Source organism: Athalia rosae, chromosome 6, assembly GCF_917208135.1.
Source record: "Athalia rosae chromosome 6, iyAthRosa1.1, whole genome shotgun sequence".
In the NCBI taxonomy this organism is placed as follows: Eukaryota; Metazoa; Arthropoda; class Insecta; order Hymenoptera; family Athaliidae; genus Athalia; species Athalia rosae.
In genome coordinates, this window is record NC_064031.1 from 17,446,119 (window position 1) to 17,464,987 (window position 18,869).

Consider the following 18,869-nt stretch of genomic DNA (forward strand, 5'->3'; position numbering starts at 1 on the left):
ACCCACTTTGATTCGTAGCAATTCCTGCATGGGTCGAAATATTCGAATTTCTCGGTCTACGAGAACGGGGTATCCAGCCCGAGCTTATCTGGAGTCAGGTAGCCACGGGCGCGCGGTTTGTTGTGGGGCGTAACCTCTGCACAGCCTCGAAGGTGACGTCTCACAACAAAGCGCTACCCTGCTGGCTACCTGACTCCAGCAAAGCTCGGGCTCCCCGACTCAACTTCAATTTTAAGTCAAAAATAGAGCATGTCATTTTTTGATTTTATTCTTGAATTACAAAAATAATAGGAAGAAAATTTTGAAGAGTGAACGAGTAAAAAAGAATCACAATCGACAATTTTTAGATGTTTCCTATGATTTTTGACTAGAAAATTTTTTTTTTTGCTGGAAGTACCTCACTTGATTAATTATTTATTCAAAAAACGAGTGGGCTACCTCCAAATGTCAAGTAAAAAATTTTTTCCACATCTGAATGATTTTCGTTTTTTTATAAGGTACAAATTCTGCCCCCATGCTAAGAGAATGAAAAAAAAAAATTTCTACGACCCACGCTAATAGATACAATTCGATATATCTATCACACAACTAATATTAATTTATAAATTTGAAAAAGCCACGCGTTGCTTACGTTCAACGCATATCAGCAACACGTAACACGCAACCCATACACATCTATGTATATCCAAACTGTGCAGCAGCGCGTGTTTTAGTGTCGGCGTGAGGTACGTTGTTCGAGTAAAATCAATACATCGGAGCAAATACCTTAGGGCTGACTGTTCTGCAATGATAATTTCGTTTCTCTGAAACTGACGAAACTCGTATTTTCTCAATTGATGTGCCGTTTTGGAACTTGATTGCTCATTCCCCGGAATTGAAGTGCAAATCCCGCATAGGTGGTCGTAAGTTTTCGCCGCTCGAAGTCACTCCAATCACCACTTGCATGCAATGGCAAAAATTAATATCGCATAACGCATACGTATACCTTCTCTAATCGCAAAGCATAGCAGCGGCAAAAGCAAAACCGCATCAGAATCGAGAATTGAAGAGTTCGGGTGCAGATGATATCGCTACTTGTACGCGTCAATCGGTACCTGAACACCGCGTGCAGTCGCGAGGTTTATCCGGGTATATCAAAGGTACACACGTTGGCTGCCTACCTTCCAATTAGAACGAAAATGCGTTTGGGCGTCTGTAGGCATGGCAAATTTAATTCTGACCCCAAATTTACCGTTTTGTGTGGAGAAATAAATCCGAATCGCAATCCCGCGAGACGTATACGTACCTATATGTACACATATACGTAGTGCCGGCGTCGCGAACGGCGTTAAAGTCGAAAGAGAGGGAGGGTATACCTACCTATATCGAGTGCCTGGTGCGACGAACGCGAAACATCGAATTTCATCCCCTTTGAGCGCGCACGGGGTACAAGGCCGTAGAAGAAGGGCTGCGATGGGCATGCGCGTTTCGTATATGCCGACGAGAGATGTTGCAAGTTGGGAGGGGCTCTTCCTTGTGACTCAGAACTCCAGAATGCATCCCTAAACTCGTCCGATCCGGGATTTCGGCTAATCATGCCAAGGCTGGATCCTTGGAGGATACTCGCTCTAAAATTCGTATCTTTTTTTTCAAACGGTAAACGGGTAACGGTCGCAATGTGCGGGTGATTTTTACAAGAGACCAACAGTTTTTATGGATTATTAACATCGCCGACATCTATACCTCTACCTCTACCGCAAGGTGTATCATGAGCGTAAGTATTTTCTCCTGCATCAACTACCTATTGCATCCTAATCGTGATTATGCTTTCAGCACTCTCGATGCACTGCAGCCTGCATGGTTGCCTATAGTTAACGTATTATCAGTTTTTGTGCTTGATCTGTGCATATTTCACTCTCATTCAGATCACGAGATCAGGCAAGGGGAAAACTTGATTAAACCTTTCCTATCGGGTACGTTCATTGAATTTGCGGTGATGCAAAAACTCCAAGCTAACCGCTGCATCGCGCGGTGTAAGTCGGTTTAGTGAGGAATCTTTGCACGACTTGAGTATATTTACTTATTCATTTTCCATACGAATCACTTCTGATTAGGCGTGTGTCGGACACTTCGATACCCACCGCTAAGCGTATACGTATTTAAATACCCTTCAACCCCTAAATCGTCTCCTGAAAGTAAAAATGTCAAAGCAGCACGCTTCGCACACCTGTGAATTGAACAATTTTATTTTGTCGCAGGTTCTCGTTACTGCGGACATGGTTCGAGGATCGGGTGATAGGATGGGTGAGTTCTATACGCAGTAATATTTCAATGAAATTCCCTCTCATCGCGACTACGATTCCCATCATTCGACCTCGAATTTGACATTACGGCCGACAATCGATGTTATGCGCGAAGGTATCGCCTTCGTGGTCACCCTTTCGCAATAACTGAAATATATTCGTACCGTAGGACCAAAACTGACAAATCTCTGCTTCGATACTTCCATAGTTGTGACATGAACAAAACTGCTGGAACGCTAATGAGATTGAACCTTGTGAATCTCGTCATCTTCAGCGTTGGGCGGTACAGTAAAAATACGCCACTTCATCAACGTATGTATATAGCGCAGTACATCGGATGTAGGTATACCTATATGTATACGGTGAATACGCGGTCGAAATTATGAGCGCATATTCGTAGGAGCAAATCCGAAAATTTGACCACAGGAATATTACACCCCAAAATGCCCCGAACCTTTTTTTCTCTGCTCTCCAACTGTAACCGTTCAACCGAGGCGCGGGGATTTGGAAAAAGGATCGGATATTCCGATGTGGAAAGATAATGTATAGTATATTCATACGCGGACACCGGACGACGGACGTGCAGCTGTACGAACGACATCGACATTAGTACGGGCAGGACGCTGCGCTGTAACAAGTAGCGAGTAGAACTCTATTCTCGCTCGCGAGTATTATTAATAGAGATTAAACCCTGCAGCGTCGTACCGTTGGCGTACTGTCGGGTCGTGTGCAGACCAACTCCCGCGCCGTACCATCGCGATTCAGTCTGACTCAGAGAATGGGCATTGGTGTCCCTATGGTAGTTTGTCTTATCGCAATCAGATACACGTATTATAAATCATATACCGTCGATACATCGTACACGTACGTCGCGTTTTATCGTTAATCGTCATGATCCTATTTCACAGAAGCTGCGTAATCAGTTTTCGCAATCCTTACGTTATACTCTATACATAGATAACAAAAACATTACGGACACGGCTGTGCAGTGTATAGTGAGTGTGTCTCTACGTATCGGTGCGATTCGCCAAGGGGCGTAGACACCACTGGGCATTTTTTTCGTCTCATTATCGCCATATCTGTATCCGTGCAGAATTGATACGGCGTATTCCATTTTACACCGCAGGTTTGACGATAAGATAATACATCAAGTGACACGTAAGGCATTTTGAATCGTAGAGCCCATGGGGTTGTTCGTTTCTCCGTGCATATAAACTTACGTGACACATGGTACATCGAATATTTATGCATACAAACTATGCATATATACAACCTACGCACGACGCGTCTGAATAATCTACCTATTATTTACGTATTCGATTATGTTCGGTCAATTTTTCGCTGTACGCCTTATTTCTGGGTATTTGAATATTTTCAAGCTACTCAAATGTGCTTCCTCATTGAACCAACCATACTACTGACGTGAAATGCCTCGACTAGACGGATAACAGTGTTGCTTTATCACCCCGCTGCGATCGAGTCGATCGTTGATTGACTCACGCATAACGGCGAGATCCGTGGTTTTGACTCGACTATGACGACCTGACCGATAAATTACGCAAGCGATGCCAGTTGATCCGATTTTATTATAATATAGCACCGCCACCCTTACTATCATGTTTTCCGCGAAAGGCAACGCTTGACGCGCAATTCTCGGACATCCCGTATATGATCAATTACCACTGCGGGAAGTAGTTCATAGTGATTTGAAACTGTAGGTTTTTAATCGTCACTCTACGAGTATGCGTCTCTCGCATGGCATACATAGGTTGACACACGTGTTGAACGCAGGATGTACTTGTATCGGACGTAATAAATACATGCTATTCTCAGACAGCGTTAAATTGACCCTTGCATATTTGTAATATAAATGTATGAGGTGCGGTCGATTCGTGAGTGAAATAACCGTAATAGAACAAGTGTGAACGAGAGAACGATTCGTCGCAAGACAGGAGATAAGTGACTATGCTTTAACAAAGAAGTAGTGAAATATATACAAATGATGCTAGTGCTTCTTCTGTGTGTCATAATGAAGATAGCAGAGCTTTCAGCTGGTCGCGGTGGCCTTCCGCTGATCAAGTCTGCACGTCAGCCTCGGGCCACTTCCCCGTCTTCCAATAAGCGGAAGCGACGTCATCGACATTATACACGGACAGCAAGTGAGCATTATACGACTTATATTGAAAAAAACGTAGGCCAAATAACACAGCTGTACCCTGATGCATCATATGGTGCACCTATATCTACAACGGTTTAGGTGTAGCTCTCGTATGACTGGCATCGCTCATCTCCTTTTAGCCACCCACAGCTTCTGACCAAAATTTGTATATCCAGCAACGACCGTGCGTCGCGTGGCAAAACCGAAATACGGATATTAACCCTGAATCACCTGTAAACTCAACAAGAATCGGACAAAATTATTCGGTTGTAGCGATAGCCGCTAGTTCACTGACAATGAGCTGAATTGGCTAGATTCCTTCATATTCCCACGATCAGGGGCGGCTGCTGCTGTAGACGCGGAGGGCGTAGAACGAACCGCAGCTCAACTTGATCCGAAATTATGACGTAACCGGTAAATTAGATGAAATTGAACTCGCACAGAGCCATCGCAGAACATTAAGGATTTCAAAAGCCTGCAAGCCTCGTGCACCGCATACCCCTCCACACTTCGGCACAGAAATTGCAGTGTACACCATGACGCATTAACTGAGAAAAGCAAACGTCGAATTATTACGTACATGTATATATAAATACTTATAGGTTCCTAATATGTATGAATTGGATACCGTATGAAAAGGATAAGTTCACCATTCGATCGGTAACAGATGCCATTTTCCAGGACCTTCACGTACCCCGTGGCAATTTCGGGTCATATTGTATCGTTGAGAGCAACGATAGCCGTCAACGTCATGCGACAGGGTTGAACTTTCCGAAAATCAGTCTCAAGCTCCGAACAGCTCGCGCTCTACCCTCCGACTGATTCCGATTGCCAAACGATCGCTGCATTGTTCCTGGTCTGGGCTGGTCGTGTGCTACTGTTTTTTGACATGAGCTGTTTTCTGCGTCGTTTTCATTCTGTGTCACGTCAGGTGGCGACGCCTCGATTTCTAGTGGTGCAATACTGCAATGCTTCTGCAAGTGCGACACGGCAGTCCGTCGTGGCCCATGGCGGAGCGGGTCGGTTTTCGTGTCTCTTACGGCAGTTTACGATCAGTATCTAGTTGGTACATTTACAATAATCGCGTAGCTTAAAAAGCGTATCCGGTAAAGTACAGAGCTGTGTGTTTCAATTATCATTTTTCCGATGATCCTCCTCCGTGCGACCACTGATTCTCCTTGTTCAGTGGAATTCCGTTAGTTATACGTATGACGTATCGTATCACAGTATAACAAATGGAACATCGATAAGTTTAGCGGATAATTCGACGAATGTAGTATGACAAGTTTGTAATGTAGCACAAACAATATCAGTGACAAAAATGCTCAGAGTTTTCGCGTATTGCGAAGTTTCCTACTTAAAATGATGCACGTTCACACCACTTCAATTCAAATAGATACCTTGTCACACGCTATACTACGTACGCAACGAATCGATCTTATTTCGAACGGCAACGGTCAGCCAGTTGAGAGCTCTACTCACTCCCGTATTGGCGATTGCTAATACCTGTAATGAGAGATAACTAGATCTTAGTGCGTAATGATTTTTATCAAGAAAATCGTAGGTGAAGGTATGTATCAAACCTGCATCGTTCGAACGATCGTTGCCAATGAATCACTTGACATTTTCACGTCCCACTATGCACCAACCAACTATGGAAATGTCAAAGCTATCACAATCCTGAATCCTAACAATATTATAACGCATTCAAAACTGTTACTTGTGAGTTCCATTCTTCCTTCCCGATTTCATTCAGATATTGCCGTTTAATATCAAAAACAGCTGTTAGTACTGACCAAGTTACCTCAGGATCAAACCTTTGGGTCAAATATATTTTTCACTATTCTATATTTGACATTACGTGTATGAATAATAGATGTATGTACATTCAACGCTGTGTTGGGTGTGATTGAAACGAGCTGATCATCAGTCACGATGAAATTTATCAATTCTAATGCTATTACCATTTGACTGTTATGTAGGGGGAGGAGGTGGTGCCATGATGGATGAACCGCATACACCTGGATCTGATTGTAATTCTAACCCTCCGATGGATCCAACTCCTCAAGATCTTCTCGGTTCTGAGTTTGTGCATGACAACATGGATTATCAGTGGTTTACAGATTGTGGGTGAGTTTGGCAAAATTCATAGATAGGTCTCTGTATTTTTATGAGAAAACTTTATATGTGGCTATTCTGTTGACAAAATAGTCATTATTCTATGACATTAGTTATAGGGATACAGGACTACAAGTTCACTCAAGTGTGTTATCCTCCTTATCTGCCTCATACACCCGAGATGACCTGAGGTATGACGCCGCAGCTCGATACCTTGATGCTAATTTTGCAGAGATAGATATGGAAAGTTTCCGAACTGCGGATATCCACTCGCTACTTACTCTTCCAGTAATATGCACAGATCCTGTCCAACATTCAGAGGTAAGTGATTGCGTGTTATAAAATATTGTGTCGATATCTACTTATGTATAGAATTATACATACTTCTCTTATTTTCATCGCCATACTAGTCAAACTATCAAAGGGAAAAATATGCCAGCATGTCTGGTTCCCTCATGGAAAAAATTGACTTTGATTCTTCGATCAGCCCTCATACCAGCAGCCAGGTAGGATGTGGTGATTCACTTAGTTACAAGCATGTGCAACCCACATGCCCATCTACCTACAACGTTGTTGAAATCGAATATCAACTCATTTGTTGAGAAAGACCGCATATTCCGATATTCTGTCTTTGATATTGTGTCTGCCCTGCTTTTCTGGCATGTTCCCTGCCTCAAAATTTTACAAATGGGAAACAAGCATTGTCCTCCAACCCCAGGCTGACTAATATTTCATTGATAATAAAAGCGTATGCCTTTAATTTTACAAGGACATTGTTTGTGAAGACCTATATGGCTGAACAACAATTTTTAGCCTCCATCAGCAAATGCATGACATTTGGTACCTCGAGCAATGGGTTCTTGCCATAATGAATTTTTAATTTAAAGGGAGAAGACTCGGCATGTTCGACAACAGACACTATGTCTATATGCAAGTCGTCACTGCTTTTCTCCCCTGTAAAGGAGACACCTGTTCTGCCTCCTGGTGGCAGCTACAGTGTCGACTCCCTGGATTGTGAAGATGTGTTGCTAACCTGCCAAGCCCACAACAAAATAAACTATACAATTGCATTTGAGGGTAGTATGACCATGTATTCCGATGGATCGCAAGACTTTGAGAATCAAGGTAACACCTCTGATCTTTTATCTTCAGATACCAAAACAGCTCAACAGTAAATCTTCACTAATAATACTTTTTTCACAGAAAAACAGAATATGTACCAAGTTTCAGACTTTTATTATGATAAGAAATTGAATATCAAAAATGTGTTGGGTCTTTCAATGGCAAAATCAGACTCAAAAATTTATACAACATGGAGCAACTTGAAACATTGTTTATCGAATAATGTCATGACTCGTCATCCATCTGGAAATAACAACACAATACAAAATTTTATTCAACCGACTGGACGAATGAATTTAAACTTGAATAAAAAGAGTCAAAGTTTACCCGACCTAGCACAGACTCGGGAGCTGAGTCGTTATCCTCTTAATTTCTCTGTAAGTACTCGTCAAGCACAGTGACAGGTGATCTCTTCATCGGTATTTTTCTATCAGTATTACCTGGAATTTTACATGTGTGTAGGTCGACTCTGCTGAGTCAAACCAAAACGCGGGCCATTTCCAAAGCTCTGGGTCCATAATGAGTCGTTCGATGAATGAAGACAGTTCGGAGAGTGTAGATCATATCTCTATGGGAAAGAAAATTCAAAACTTGAGTTTAGTCAAACGCTTCATGAAACAAAAGAGTATGAGTGCTGAAGGCATGAGCATGACCCTTGATCAATCAGGCTCAACTAGCGACAGTGGTTGGCCAACAAGTAACAGTGGAAGCGGAAGTGGCAGTGGACCACGCACTCAGATACAACAAACAAATATTAATACCACTACTGGTAATCAAAATTTGGAGAACGATTTTTCTATCAATTGGGTAAAATCTGACCATTACAATATCAAAGCAACGGAAAACACGTTTGTCACTGAAAATTTCGATAATGCTCTGTGGAAGCAATCTCCATTGATCGAGGAATTCGAAGAAGAATCGCAGTCATCGGCCTCTGTAGAGGAGTTGTCCGAAAGTATTTCAAAAGATGACTGCCCGTCTTGCAGTAAATGTGAAAAGGAGAAAAACTTCACTTTGAAAGACTACGTAGAGCAACCGAGCAAAGAATGGAAAGGTGAGTTACCATATTTGAGAACCACAGGCACTCAAGTATTCACTCAAGTTGAGGATAATGGGGTCCAAACATCGCTGATCTATTCAACGAAAGATAATCGCTACCCACCAATTCGAGAAGCCATCATTGAGAAGAAACCTGCATACATCGTTTATCCAAATTATGCCCTGCCAGATTTGTCGTTTTTGGAGTTGAGTCAAAGTAAGTTTGAAAAAGTAGCCTTGAAGCCTCAGTGCTTTGATAGAAGTGCAAGTAGGTGGAAACGGTTCGAGAGATCCGGTCGACCGTTTTCCTGCAATGACGTAGATGCTTTAAAACAACGTGGGTTTTCACATATCAAAGATTGGGAATCTTTAACGTTTCTTTTGCCAACCGAGTACAAAAAAATTCTCCACGATGTTCCTGAAGTATCGCAACATGTGAAGTGTGGGCAAGAAACGAAGAGACCTTTATTCTGTTTGTCCCCGCAAATGCGGCACAGGATTCGTAAGCCGGAAATCACGACACCCAACAACACTGCTTCATCTACAAGTAGTACAGGCACACAACCATCCTCGGGTTACAGGGGATCGTCAACAATCCTCACAGATTCGTCGAGCAATCAGCAAGGAATACCAAGCAATACTAATCCACTTTATTTATACCGCTACGATAGCGTCAGCTCTGAAGCGAGTCTGACATCCCAAGATACAAGGCAGCCGCGGCCATCCTGTAAACCTAAGATAAAAGCTCCTGTACTTCCCGAACGTTCTATTCTGACACAGCATAACGATATCGAGCAGCGGCGTAATGAACATTACAATGTTAAGGCACCACCCCGTCCTCCGTTACCTAGAGGGATATTGAGAAAGAATAAGCTAGCACTCAACAAAAGATACAGCATGTTCGAAATGGGTGGTGTCGAAGAGTTAGAAGACAACCAGAAATTAACATCAGATACAAACAAACGTATGTCTCTGCAGGAGCCTTACTATCTCAACAACGAATTGCAGCTCCCCATGAATCACAGACTCACCGATTCTGAAAAAGATATCGATGAAGTTGAAGAGCGTCAATATTATGCAGGTATTGCTTTTTAGTTTTTCAACCTGTTTCCCTTTATGTTGAATTTTTGGACTCCGAATTATACATAATTTTCATCGGTTTTAGAGAGATTAAGAGAAGCTAGTCATTGTGCTAATCTGGAATTCAATTCAAGCGAACGAAGTATGGAAATGATACAGTTGGAAGATTTTTTGAGGCATAGCGGGTTTTCTTCACAAAGCAGTGATGGGGATAGCGAAGATCAAGACGTGAAGCTTCGGTCATATGTCAAAAAGTTCTTGCGCCTGAAAATGAACAAAGATTTAGTGAAGAATGTCGATATGATGGAATCCCAAAAAAAAACTGTGAGCTTTGCTGTTCAACGAGGAAAATTGCATTTGCCGGATCCTGTAAGAGTCTGATTTCTACTTTCTTACCAAACAGTTTCACTTGTGCGAATTAAATTCTATTCTATTGCTCTTTCATTCTAGTCCAGCACTCCTGATTTTATGCTAAACAAAAAACAGAAGGATAGAAGAATATCTGCTGCCAACTTCCCAAACAGTGACCCCAAATCAAACACGTTCAATTCAAACGACAAAAATGGTACATTGAACAGTAAATCGCAATGATTGTCAACAAGTATATTTTTCATCTCTCTGACTGGTTATCGAAATGATTTTGATTATTTTCAGATATGCTGAGGTTGATCAACAAGTCGGTAGGTCTGATACTCAACTATTGGCACACAAAACCGATCGAGGATATGCAGGTTCATTCCAACAGGAATGAATGTGCCCAGCTCTGCCTCACTAACTTGTGCCCAGCTTTGTATGCCATTATGTCCGACGGTCTAAGGCCAAACATTAATTCCACATTCGGACCACTTACAAATAGCGTTTGGCAAGTCGTCGAGGCATCTTCCCAACAGGGTCCATTAACCAAAACACTCAATGAATTGGTACAAAAAATTAACGGCGAAGATTTTATCACCGAAGGCATGCTAAAGTTTCACGCATTCGTATTCGGGCTTTTGAAGTAAGCGGGGAAATTTTCAGAATTATTGCTATTTGCGATCACGGTCGTCCCTCTAACTTTAATCCGATGACATCTTACTTATTTCAGTTTGCGGGCATTGGATGCTTGGTTCGCGTATCTTTGTACAAGAGAAACTATTCTACGTAAACACTATTCGAACAGCAGCTTATTCGTGAGTTCTCTTGGATGTGTCAATGCTAGAGAAATGGTAGACACATTTTTGGATATTCTTCAACCTCTCGCACTCTGTCCTTTTGAACTTGATATGTTGTATCAGTATCGTCAACTGCACAACAGCTTTGGAAATATCAATAACCATGTGACTAATGTGAGTTCAATTTTTAAGTATCGTGGAAAGGAAAAAATACATTCGGTGCATGTCATTAGTTGAGCTAGGTTTTACCTCTGTCATCACCAGGGGATAACGTCGTCATTCTCCCCTTTCCAGAGTACAGCTTTGAAAGTTATGGATATACCAGAAGCAAATGATGCCGCCATACGAGAGACTGGTGTTAATCCTACTAGTCCTACGAAAGCGAGACCACGGTCCTGTGTAGGCTATGTCCATGATGACTGTCAAGCTATTTTACATAGAGCAGACTTGAACAATGCAGTTAAAAAACGTTGGAGCAATCTTCCTGCTGGCTCAAAATTGTTTCAAGCGTTCGATAAATTGGCATCTGAAGATTCTGAGGATTATACCGATAGTCTGGAACATTCACCAATGAAAAGGACAGTGGCTCAGCAAAGTATTTTTACAAAGCTTAAACCTTTGACAAGTTCTCCGTGTAACGATGATAAAAATGATCTGATTCCTGGTGGTACGAAATTCAAAAAAATTCAGGAAAAATGGGAGCAGATGATTGGGAAAGAGGAACACAGAGAACCAGCCACTACCCGGTTGCCAATATCTCCAGCCCTAACACCAACTGGTGCCGGAAGGTCAAAAATCCCACGATTACTGTCATCTCCTACCAGACAGTCTCCAAATGTGACGTCCCCGGTATCGAGAGGCACAAAGTCACCTCCCACCGCTATACCATCATTAAAAAAACCTCCTGTAACAATTTTATCAAAAACTGGAAACAGAAGACCAGGCGAATTTCGTAAAGATTCAACAACGGGTCGTACCAGCCGGGTTGATCAGGAGGTCGGTAGCATTCCACGAACTCATTTGGTGAGGCCTAGCTCTCTGCCATATAAACCGTCTCACAGTAGTGCTACAAAAGAGAAAAATCTGGCATCTCCTCATAGACGAGCTGCATCCACCTCTCTGCCAAGGCCTGCAGCATTTGGAAAATCTATGAGAGGAACGTTTAAGCCCTCACCCAAGTGGGTAACAATTTTATATTCATTTGAAGTCATATCATTTCATGTATTATCGCTTATTATCATATCTTCACAATTATTACAGAGAAGTCAGAACCCTCACTCACAGGTTACCATCGGACAATGGTCACCTTTCATTCAGCGAAGGGGAAAAGCTACGGGTTATTTTAGAAGTAGACAGTAAGTGGTTACTCTGCTCGAGAGGTGAACACAAAGGATTGGTACCAAGATCTTGTGTCCACGTTATACAGACTTAACATTCGTTTCTGATTAAAACGTAAGCTATGTCAGGCAATGCGGTCGCGTAAATCAATTCTCGAAAGAAACCTTGATAATAAAAACTATGTGTACAGTGTATCAAATATGAAACGTAGAAACGCTTTTTGCATAATATTATTCCTACGTTATAGTTGACGTCCCATTAACAATGTAGGCAGATTATTGCTTCGTTTCGATTTACCCTCTAGTAGGTGTCATTTATTCATGTTGCAAACTAAGAAACAGATATGCACACAGCTATACTGCTAATAATAGGCATTCAGACCAGATTGTATTTACTTTTTCTGAACATACCTATTCATAATCACGATGTACATATATTATATACAGTAATTATTAATAATAAGTCATAACTTATCTGATAACGCATACTATAATTGTAACTGTGATCATAGCGAATAGGCAAATTTAAATAACTTTATTTCTAAGAACATGCAATGAACCTTCCCTCTTTGAAGCCTACGTTAATTTCACCTTCTGTTCGATGATTGGTTTTTTCGTCAATCTTTTCAGGCAAAAGTTCAGTGTGTTTACTTTTTCATGCATGTATGTGATTTAAAAACTATCATTCGATCGATCGTTTTTCCGAGATTTAAAACTCTTTTACTTGCTTTATGCATTGTTTCATGATTCACAAAACACAGAACACACATATTCACATGTAATAAACTTTATCATTGCCGCGTAAGTTCCGCTTTTGTGTCAATGATATTATTCACCAGCCTCACAGGCACAGCCTGAGTAATTATGAATTTGAATTTTATTCGCAATATCATACAACTCTCAATCAATCATAGACGAACCATCAAGATTAAGGAACCATAAAATGCCGGTTTGTATGGACAAAATATTTTATTGACTTTTCTGAAATGAGAGCTTTTGATTAGTTACAGTATCCTTATTATGGAGTGGCATTGGTATCACTTAAATCGAGTATTTGGTGCAAGCATTCAAGGATTCTTGGATATTTGTTTTTTGAATGAGGATCGTACCTATAATTTCATGAACTCCATAAAGCGTTGATCATAGCATGGGGTCCACAACTAGTCAATATTATACAAAGAATTATGCGGATGATAACCGCCTAGCTGCTATTTTATTCTCACGTACGTATAGATTCACGTCTAAAAGTAGATACAAATGCTGGTTCGAGGGGTCAAAGTTTTTACTAGTTTTGATCCAATATAACTACCAATGACTCATGACGTAACATAGGGATTCCTGGTCAATGTATTGTGATGAAAGAGTGACATCATTATGCTCGAGTAAGGCGTGAATGTTATGTACAATATTTATAGTTTATCAACTAGTATACTTTGGTCCTTTTTCTGTGCTTTTCAGAAAAAAACATTTCATTTGCAGTACAAATCTCTAAAATCATGTTGCGACAATTATTTTTATTCAACATAAATTACCTACATGATCAATGATTAGTATAAACAATTTTTTTGTGAATTTCAACTCGAAAGTAAACAAATCTTTCAATTTGACAATCGTTGTTTGGAATTACAAAAATCATTTCCGAATATCGTTATGTAACTATTATTATTATTATTTTTTTTTTTGGACAGTCGAATGATGGCATTTAAATAACACTTTTACGACATAACAAACAGCGGGTCATGTCTATAACATAGTTAATAGCCAGCATAATTAACATACGTATGGAGTAAGAATAAATAACTAGGTTCAATCAGGTGTGTAAATTATAAAAATTTCAATAATTGTCATCTACTTTTTTTTTAATTGTTTGCTATAATTTATAATATTTCAAATCGAACAAAAACTTAATTTTACAGTAAAATTCTCACTGGTTATACAATGCATCGTGACCTCCGCCGAACTTATTTTTCTATGGCTGATAATATAAAGAGGTAAGTTGAACAGCTACTCTCTTCGTATAAATATGCAATCTGGCGATCGTTCGTTAACATTAGTCCTAAACAAAAAACAGGTATCACATTTATTTCTAATCATAATCGTACAACTGATTTACGAATATTCAATTGCGTCAACAGTGAATCGGAGCCATTATTTATATTCATCGTTATATAGGAAAAGGCAATAATTATAATTAATATTTTGACGATCTTTTAGGTTTCAACAACAAACATGTTTGGGACTTCGTTCAGCATTACGATTACGGACTGCAGCTAGGTCATGACCGACCAGCCAAGTATCGAGAAGCTTTCACTACCGATTGACGTCTGAATATTAGCTTTCAATTATTCCTTTAGAATAAAAACAGCTTGAAATTTGGTGCAAAAACTAACGTGGCGGGCGTCAAAGTATTTCCCGACCATGTGCATTGTATGTATGTACATATGTATATTTTTTATGCTTCTAAATTTACAAACGGTTAGATAGAATTGGCTCATTTGAGAGTAATGGATAAAATTTCACTGATTTTGATGCATGCATTGACACGTTTCTGTGTAGGTAGATTTTTTTATTGTTAGGAAAGAGCTAATGAATGAAATCAATTCATAGATCAATCACAGACCATCTTCATCCGTTAATGATATATTACTTTTCGGTTTTACCTTGCGACTTTGTCTTTTGGAATTTTTCCGCAATCCTTTGGACTCTCGGGCATTCTGCGCAGTTTTATTCAGACCTAATCTGAAGCGTACCGGGACCTTTGAATCTACAGTTGTCTCCCCTGAAAATAGGAATATAATTTTATAAGAATTTGGATACAAACTAAGAAATTTCATCAGAGTCTCCATGCCTTAACAATTGCAATATAGAAATTATGGAATTTCCACTGTGTTAAAAGAAGTAGAATCGAATAATTTTGATTTTCAGAACAATTTCAATAATAAAATACATACCCTCTGAATCATGCGAATCTGCTACAGGTCGGTGGAGTACAGTCACACGCCTCACTTCCTTCTGACTTTCTGAATAACACATCAATCACAATTGGTAAATTCAAAAAAAGAATAGGAATCTAAGAATGAGTCCACCGATCATGTGCAACGAATTTATCAGTTGAAAGCTACTTACGTTTGTCATCACTTTTGACTAGCTGTTTCTTGATACTTTTTGCATTGCTTTTGACGACCCTAAAACATACGACAGTTGGATATTTCATTTTCCGAGTCCAACATTTGAATATTTATATTGAAAGACGAGATAGGAATAGTCCAAACGAAAACTAATAACTTACTCGGTGACTACACCCTTGAACGCTGATTGAACGAGTCTAACTGATTGCTGATGAATTGGCCCAGTTCTATTCAATCTCTCAGCACGGCGTCGACTCAACTCTGTCCGTAAGTCACCGTCCTCCTCATCAATAGTGAGATCTTCAAAGATTGTCTCTTTTGACTCAGCAGGATTATCGCTGGCAACTTCTTTACGTTTCTTACATTTTTTTTCCTTACCAATTCGTTCAGATAAAGGAAGTTCACCTTTAGATTTATGGACCTGATAAAGTTCTTTGTCCTTCTTTTTTTTCTTTTTCACAGGCTTTTCTCGTTCTAACTTAGCTGGTTCAATTTCGCTACAGACGTTCATCGTACTAGCAATTGTTGCTGCGGGTGAATCCTCATTGCGCTCTTCCAAATTTTCTTCGAATACGAATTCGCTGCCCAAATACGAATCAGTCATTTCATACTTATTTTCAATCACCTTGTATGCACTTCGTAAGTTTGCTATATTACTCTCACTTTCGTTCATCACTTCTGGTTTCTTGTCCCTAGTTTCTTTTTTAGTGAGCTTGATTTTTTTGTTCGCGTTGATAGGGTCTATGGGCTTAGTTGATTCAAATTTTTTTCGCCGAGCTTCTAAAACTGGATCATTAGAGGTATCATCTCCACCTTTTCCTGAATCAGAAGGCGAAATTGTTTCATGAGGTTCTTCTTTCAGTTTTATTCGCAACCTGACAAAATCATCAGGCGTATTTTTAACTCTCGGAATGGGCGATTGCCCCCGTTTCGTCAGCGGACTTTGATGTCGGCAGGGAGTTATGGATCGTGGTCGATTCTTTCGAAATAGTTCTTGAGGAGATCGTCGTCTTCGTGGTGAAAGACGTGGTGAATGTCTAGGTGATGACCATGGTGACTTTCGAGGAGATAGCCCAGGTGATCGAGGCCTGGGTGAAATCCTGCGCGGTGATACACGCGGCGACCTATTTCTCGGTGATAATCGTCGTGGAGACAGTTTTGGCGACATACGAGGAGATCTACATCGGGGAGAAGGTCGCCGAGGGGATGGTCTCGGCGATCGAAGTCGTGGTGACAATCGCGGTGACCTGAGTCTGGGGGATAGTTTTGGAGACCTTGGCCTAGGTGAGATTCTCACTGGAGATCTTCGCGGAGATAATTTAGGCGATCTCGGACGAGGTGATAATCTGGGTGAGCGGGATCGGGGGTGAAGATGCATATACGGTGATGTCCTAGGCGACCGAACTGACGATAGTCTTGGTGATCTGGAACGTGGGGATATTCTTGGTGATACTCTGCCAGGTGATCGTCTCAAAGGTGATCTCCTGGGTGAGAGTCTTGGTGATCTGGGCTTGGGTGAATACTGGGGTGGAGATTTCCTAGGAGATCTGAATCTAAGATTCTCTCTTCCAGTATCTCTCACTGTTTTCTTTATTTGCCTGGATGGAGATCTTCGTGGCGACCTCCTTGGTGACTTTTTTCTAGATCTTGGTTTGGGAGATAACGATCTACGCCTATAAACAGTCCTGTTCACATTATACGGAGATAGGGGTCGCGGTTCAGTTTTTAGTCCAATGGGAATCGATGAAGACAGTACCGTTGGACTGCTACTTCTATTCGCTCGTATGGACTCCAATTTAGCTCTATCCCTCAGTCTTTTTCCTGCTTCTTCTTTTCGCCCGCCTTTGTTTTCCTTTTTCAACTGCTTTTTATCCCTCACATCCGCGGTTTTATCCACGCCTATTTCTCTTTCCATTTCGTCCATCAATCGCTCTAAACTATCTTCTTCTTCCAAATCTGCCATGAGTAGAACATCGTCGTCATCTTCCTCCTTTTCATCTTCATCACTACACTGTGGGCTTTCGTCGTGTGTACTCGTGTTGTCCACGTCGCTAAACTGAACACCAATGTCAGTACCTTTTCCAGTCTCTACTCTACTTTCTATTTCAGGTTTTTTTGATATCAAAACTCTTCGATCCGCATCATCATCCTCATCTGAACTTCGAGCATTATCTTTGTATCGACAAAACTTTGATTCATCTGTAACAGAAATTCATATTTAAGTAAAACGAATTGACTTGTCCTAAATTTTAGAGATGTAGTCTCGTGATTGGGTTTAGTGCGCGTATTTTTCAGAAGCTCACCTGAAGCTCGACTTTCAATAGGTGATTTTGTATCTAACAATGTTTCCGGAGGATCAGAAAGAGGTGAAATAAGATTTCCTTCAACGGGTACAATGGCTATCAAGTTAGGGTTGACATGCCTTTGGAAATGTAGAGTCTGGAAAGACAGCACAAAAGATTTCTATAATAAATTGTGATTTCACAAGTTCAAAAGTCTCTCATATAAAATTATTGGATAGTCAGATATCACTTTTTGTACGTACCCCATTCTGGCGTGGTAGTCTGTTTTGTGGAAACTGTCGCTTAAGGGGTCGTTGACCATTGTTAAATAAACGTGGATGCGCTAAATGTTGAACATTAACTTTTGTTTCCGTCCAAAGCTGTGGATTTGTTTTAATAGAATCTTTTGCACGTAATGACTGAAGTGCTGCCATTCTAAGTGCTTCCAAGTCTTCGTCATCATCATCCTCACCATTGTCATTCGCATGTGTGCAATTCGGAGCCACGACCATCTGATAAATTTTCAGAAGTACATAAAATTATGTGAAAAATAAAAATATGACGCCGTCAACAATAAATGTGAAAGGGCGAAGGTCTATGAAACAGGGTTGATAATATGCTGTCATCAGGAATGTGGAAAGTACCTAAACAACTCTAGAGAAATATAACATGGATAATCTTTTTGACTTACTTTTTGGCGATAATCCATATTATGCAAAATACGACTCGGAAAAATTGCTAGAATTTCCAGACGAACACAGCGGTTCGAAAGGTGCATCAATTTGCTCGCATTGATAACTTTTATGGATATGAGATATTATTCCATCGCTGTCTGCCAAACACAGCAGTCTACATTATTCAGCACTAAAAACAAACGCCTTCAAGTTTTTATAATCAACACTACCAGTTTTGTGATTTTTCCCGATAAACAAGTCACAAGGAATACGGCTCTTCAATTGCTTATATTGCTCGCTTTGATGTTGCCTATGTTCCTGAGCAGCGGGAGGTTCCTCCTCGGCCTTGCTTTTGCCTACACAAAATTGTGCCCGCGCATCAATTCTGAATTCGTTGCCTTTTTGCCTTTGCACCAAAAATCCAACCGTGAATTCAACAGCTCGGACTGCTCCGGGGACCTAACAACATAGAGAAAGTCCCGACTAGTGGAGTATCCCA

General features: G+C 40.7%; 2 protein-coding genes and 1 long non-coding RNA gene across 9 annotated transcripts; 1 reads left to right on the forward strand and 2 right to left on the reverse strand.

Annotated features, from left to right (window-relative positions):
- The first annotated feature begins 1,514 nt into the window (after positions 1-1,514).
- LOC105688579 lies at positions 1,515-13,091 on the forward strand. Of its 6 annotated transcripts, none has more exons than XM_048657500.1 (14): positions 1,515-1,753; positions 2,238-2,283; positions 6,423-6,570; positions 6,672-6,879; positions 6,969-7,064; positions 7,446-7,683; positions 7,762-8,057; positions 8,143-9,799; positions 9,884-10,167; positions 10,249-10,363; positions 10,453-10,795; positions 10,883-11,123; positions 11,244-12,127; positions 12,210-13,091. In XM_048657500.1, exons 1-14 carry the CDS (start codon positions 1,748-1,750, stop codon positions 12,379-12,381), a joined length of 4,734 nt encoding a protein of 1,577 aa, XP_048513457.1. In that variant the 5' UTR covers positions 1,515-1,747; the 3' UTR covers positions 12,382-13,091. The 6 variants fall into 6 exon arrangements, with proteins under 6 accessions (XP_048513457.1, XP_048513454.1, XP_048513455.1 ...); XM_048657497.1 differs by lacking the exons at positions 1,515-1,753; positions 2,238-2,283 and adding exons at positions 2,993-3,408; positions 4,001-4,441; XM_048657498.1 differs by lacking the exons at positions 1,515-1,753; positions 2,238-2,283 and adding exons at positions 2,993-3,408; positions 4,116-4,441.
- LOC125501468 lies at positions 4,443-5,246 on the reverse strand. The gene is made up of 2 exons (XR_007279040.1): positions 5,069-5,246; positions 4,443-4,988 (listed from the first exon to the last, which is right to left on the reverse strand). It is a non-coding gene; the product is annotated as an uncharacterized LOC125501468 (long non-coding RNA).
- A 689-nt stretch (positions 13,092-13,780) lies between the features above and the next one.
- Positions 13,781-18,764, reverse strand: LOC105688583 (serine/arginine repetitive matrix protein 1-like). Of its 2 annotated transcripts, XM_012405018.3 has the most exons (8): positions 18,388-18,760; positions 17,960-18,208; positions 17,718-17,853; positions 15,576-17,613; positions 15,413-15,471; positions 15,238-15,306; positions 14,947-15,065; positions 13,781-14,342 (listed from the first exon to the last, which is right to left on the reverse strand). In XM_012405018.3, exons 1-8 carry the CDS (start codon positions 18,472-18,474, stop codon positions 14,337-14,339), a joined length of 2,763 nt encoding a protein of 920 aa, XP_012260441.2. In that variant the 5' UTR covers positions 18,475-18,760; the 3' UTR covers positions 13,781-14,336. The 2 variants fall into 2 exon arrangements, with proteins under 2 accessions (XP_012260441.2, XP_048513459.1); XM_048657502.1 differs by lacking the exon at positions 13,781-14,342 and having other exon boundaries at positions 14,351-15,065; positions 18,388-18,764.
- Positions 18,765-18,869: the final 105 nt, after the last annotated feature.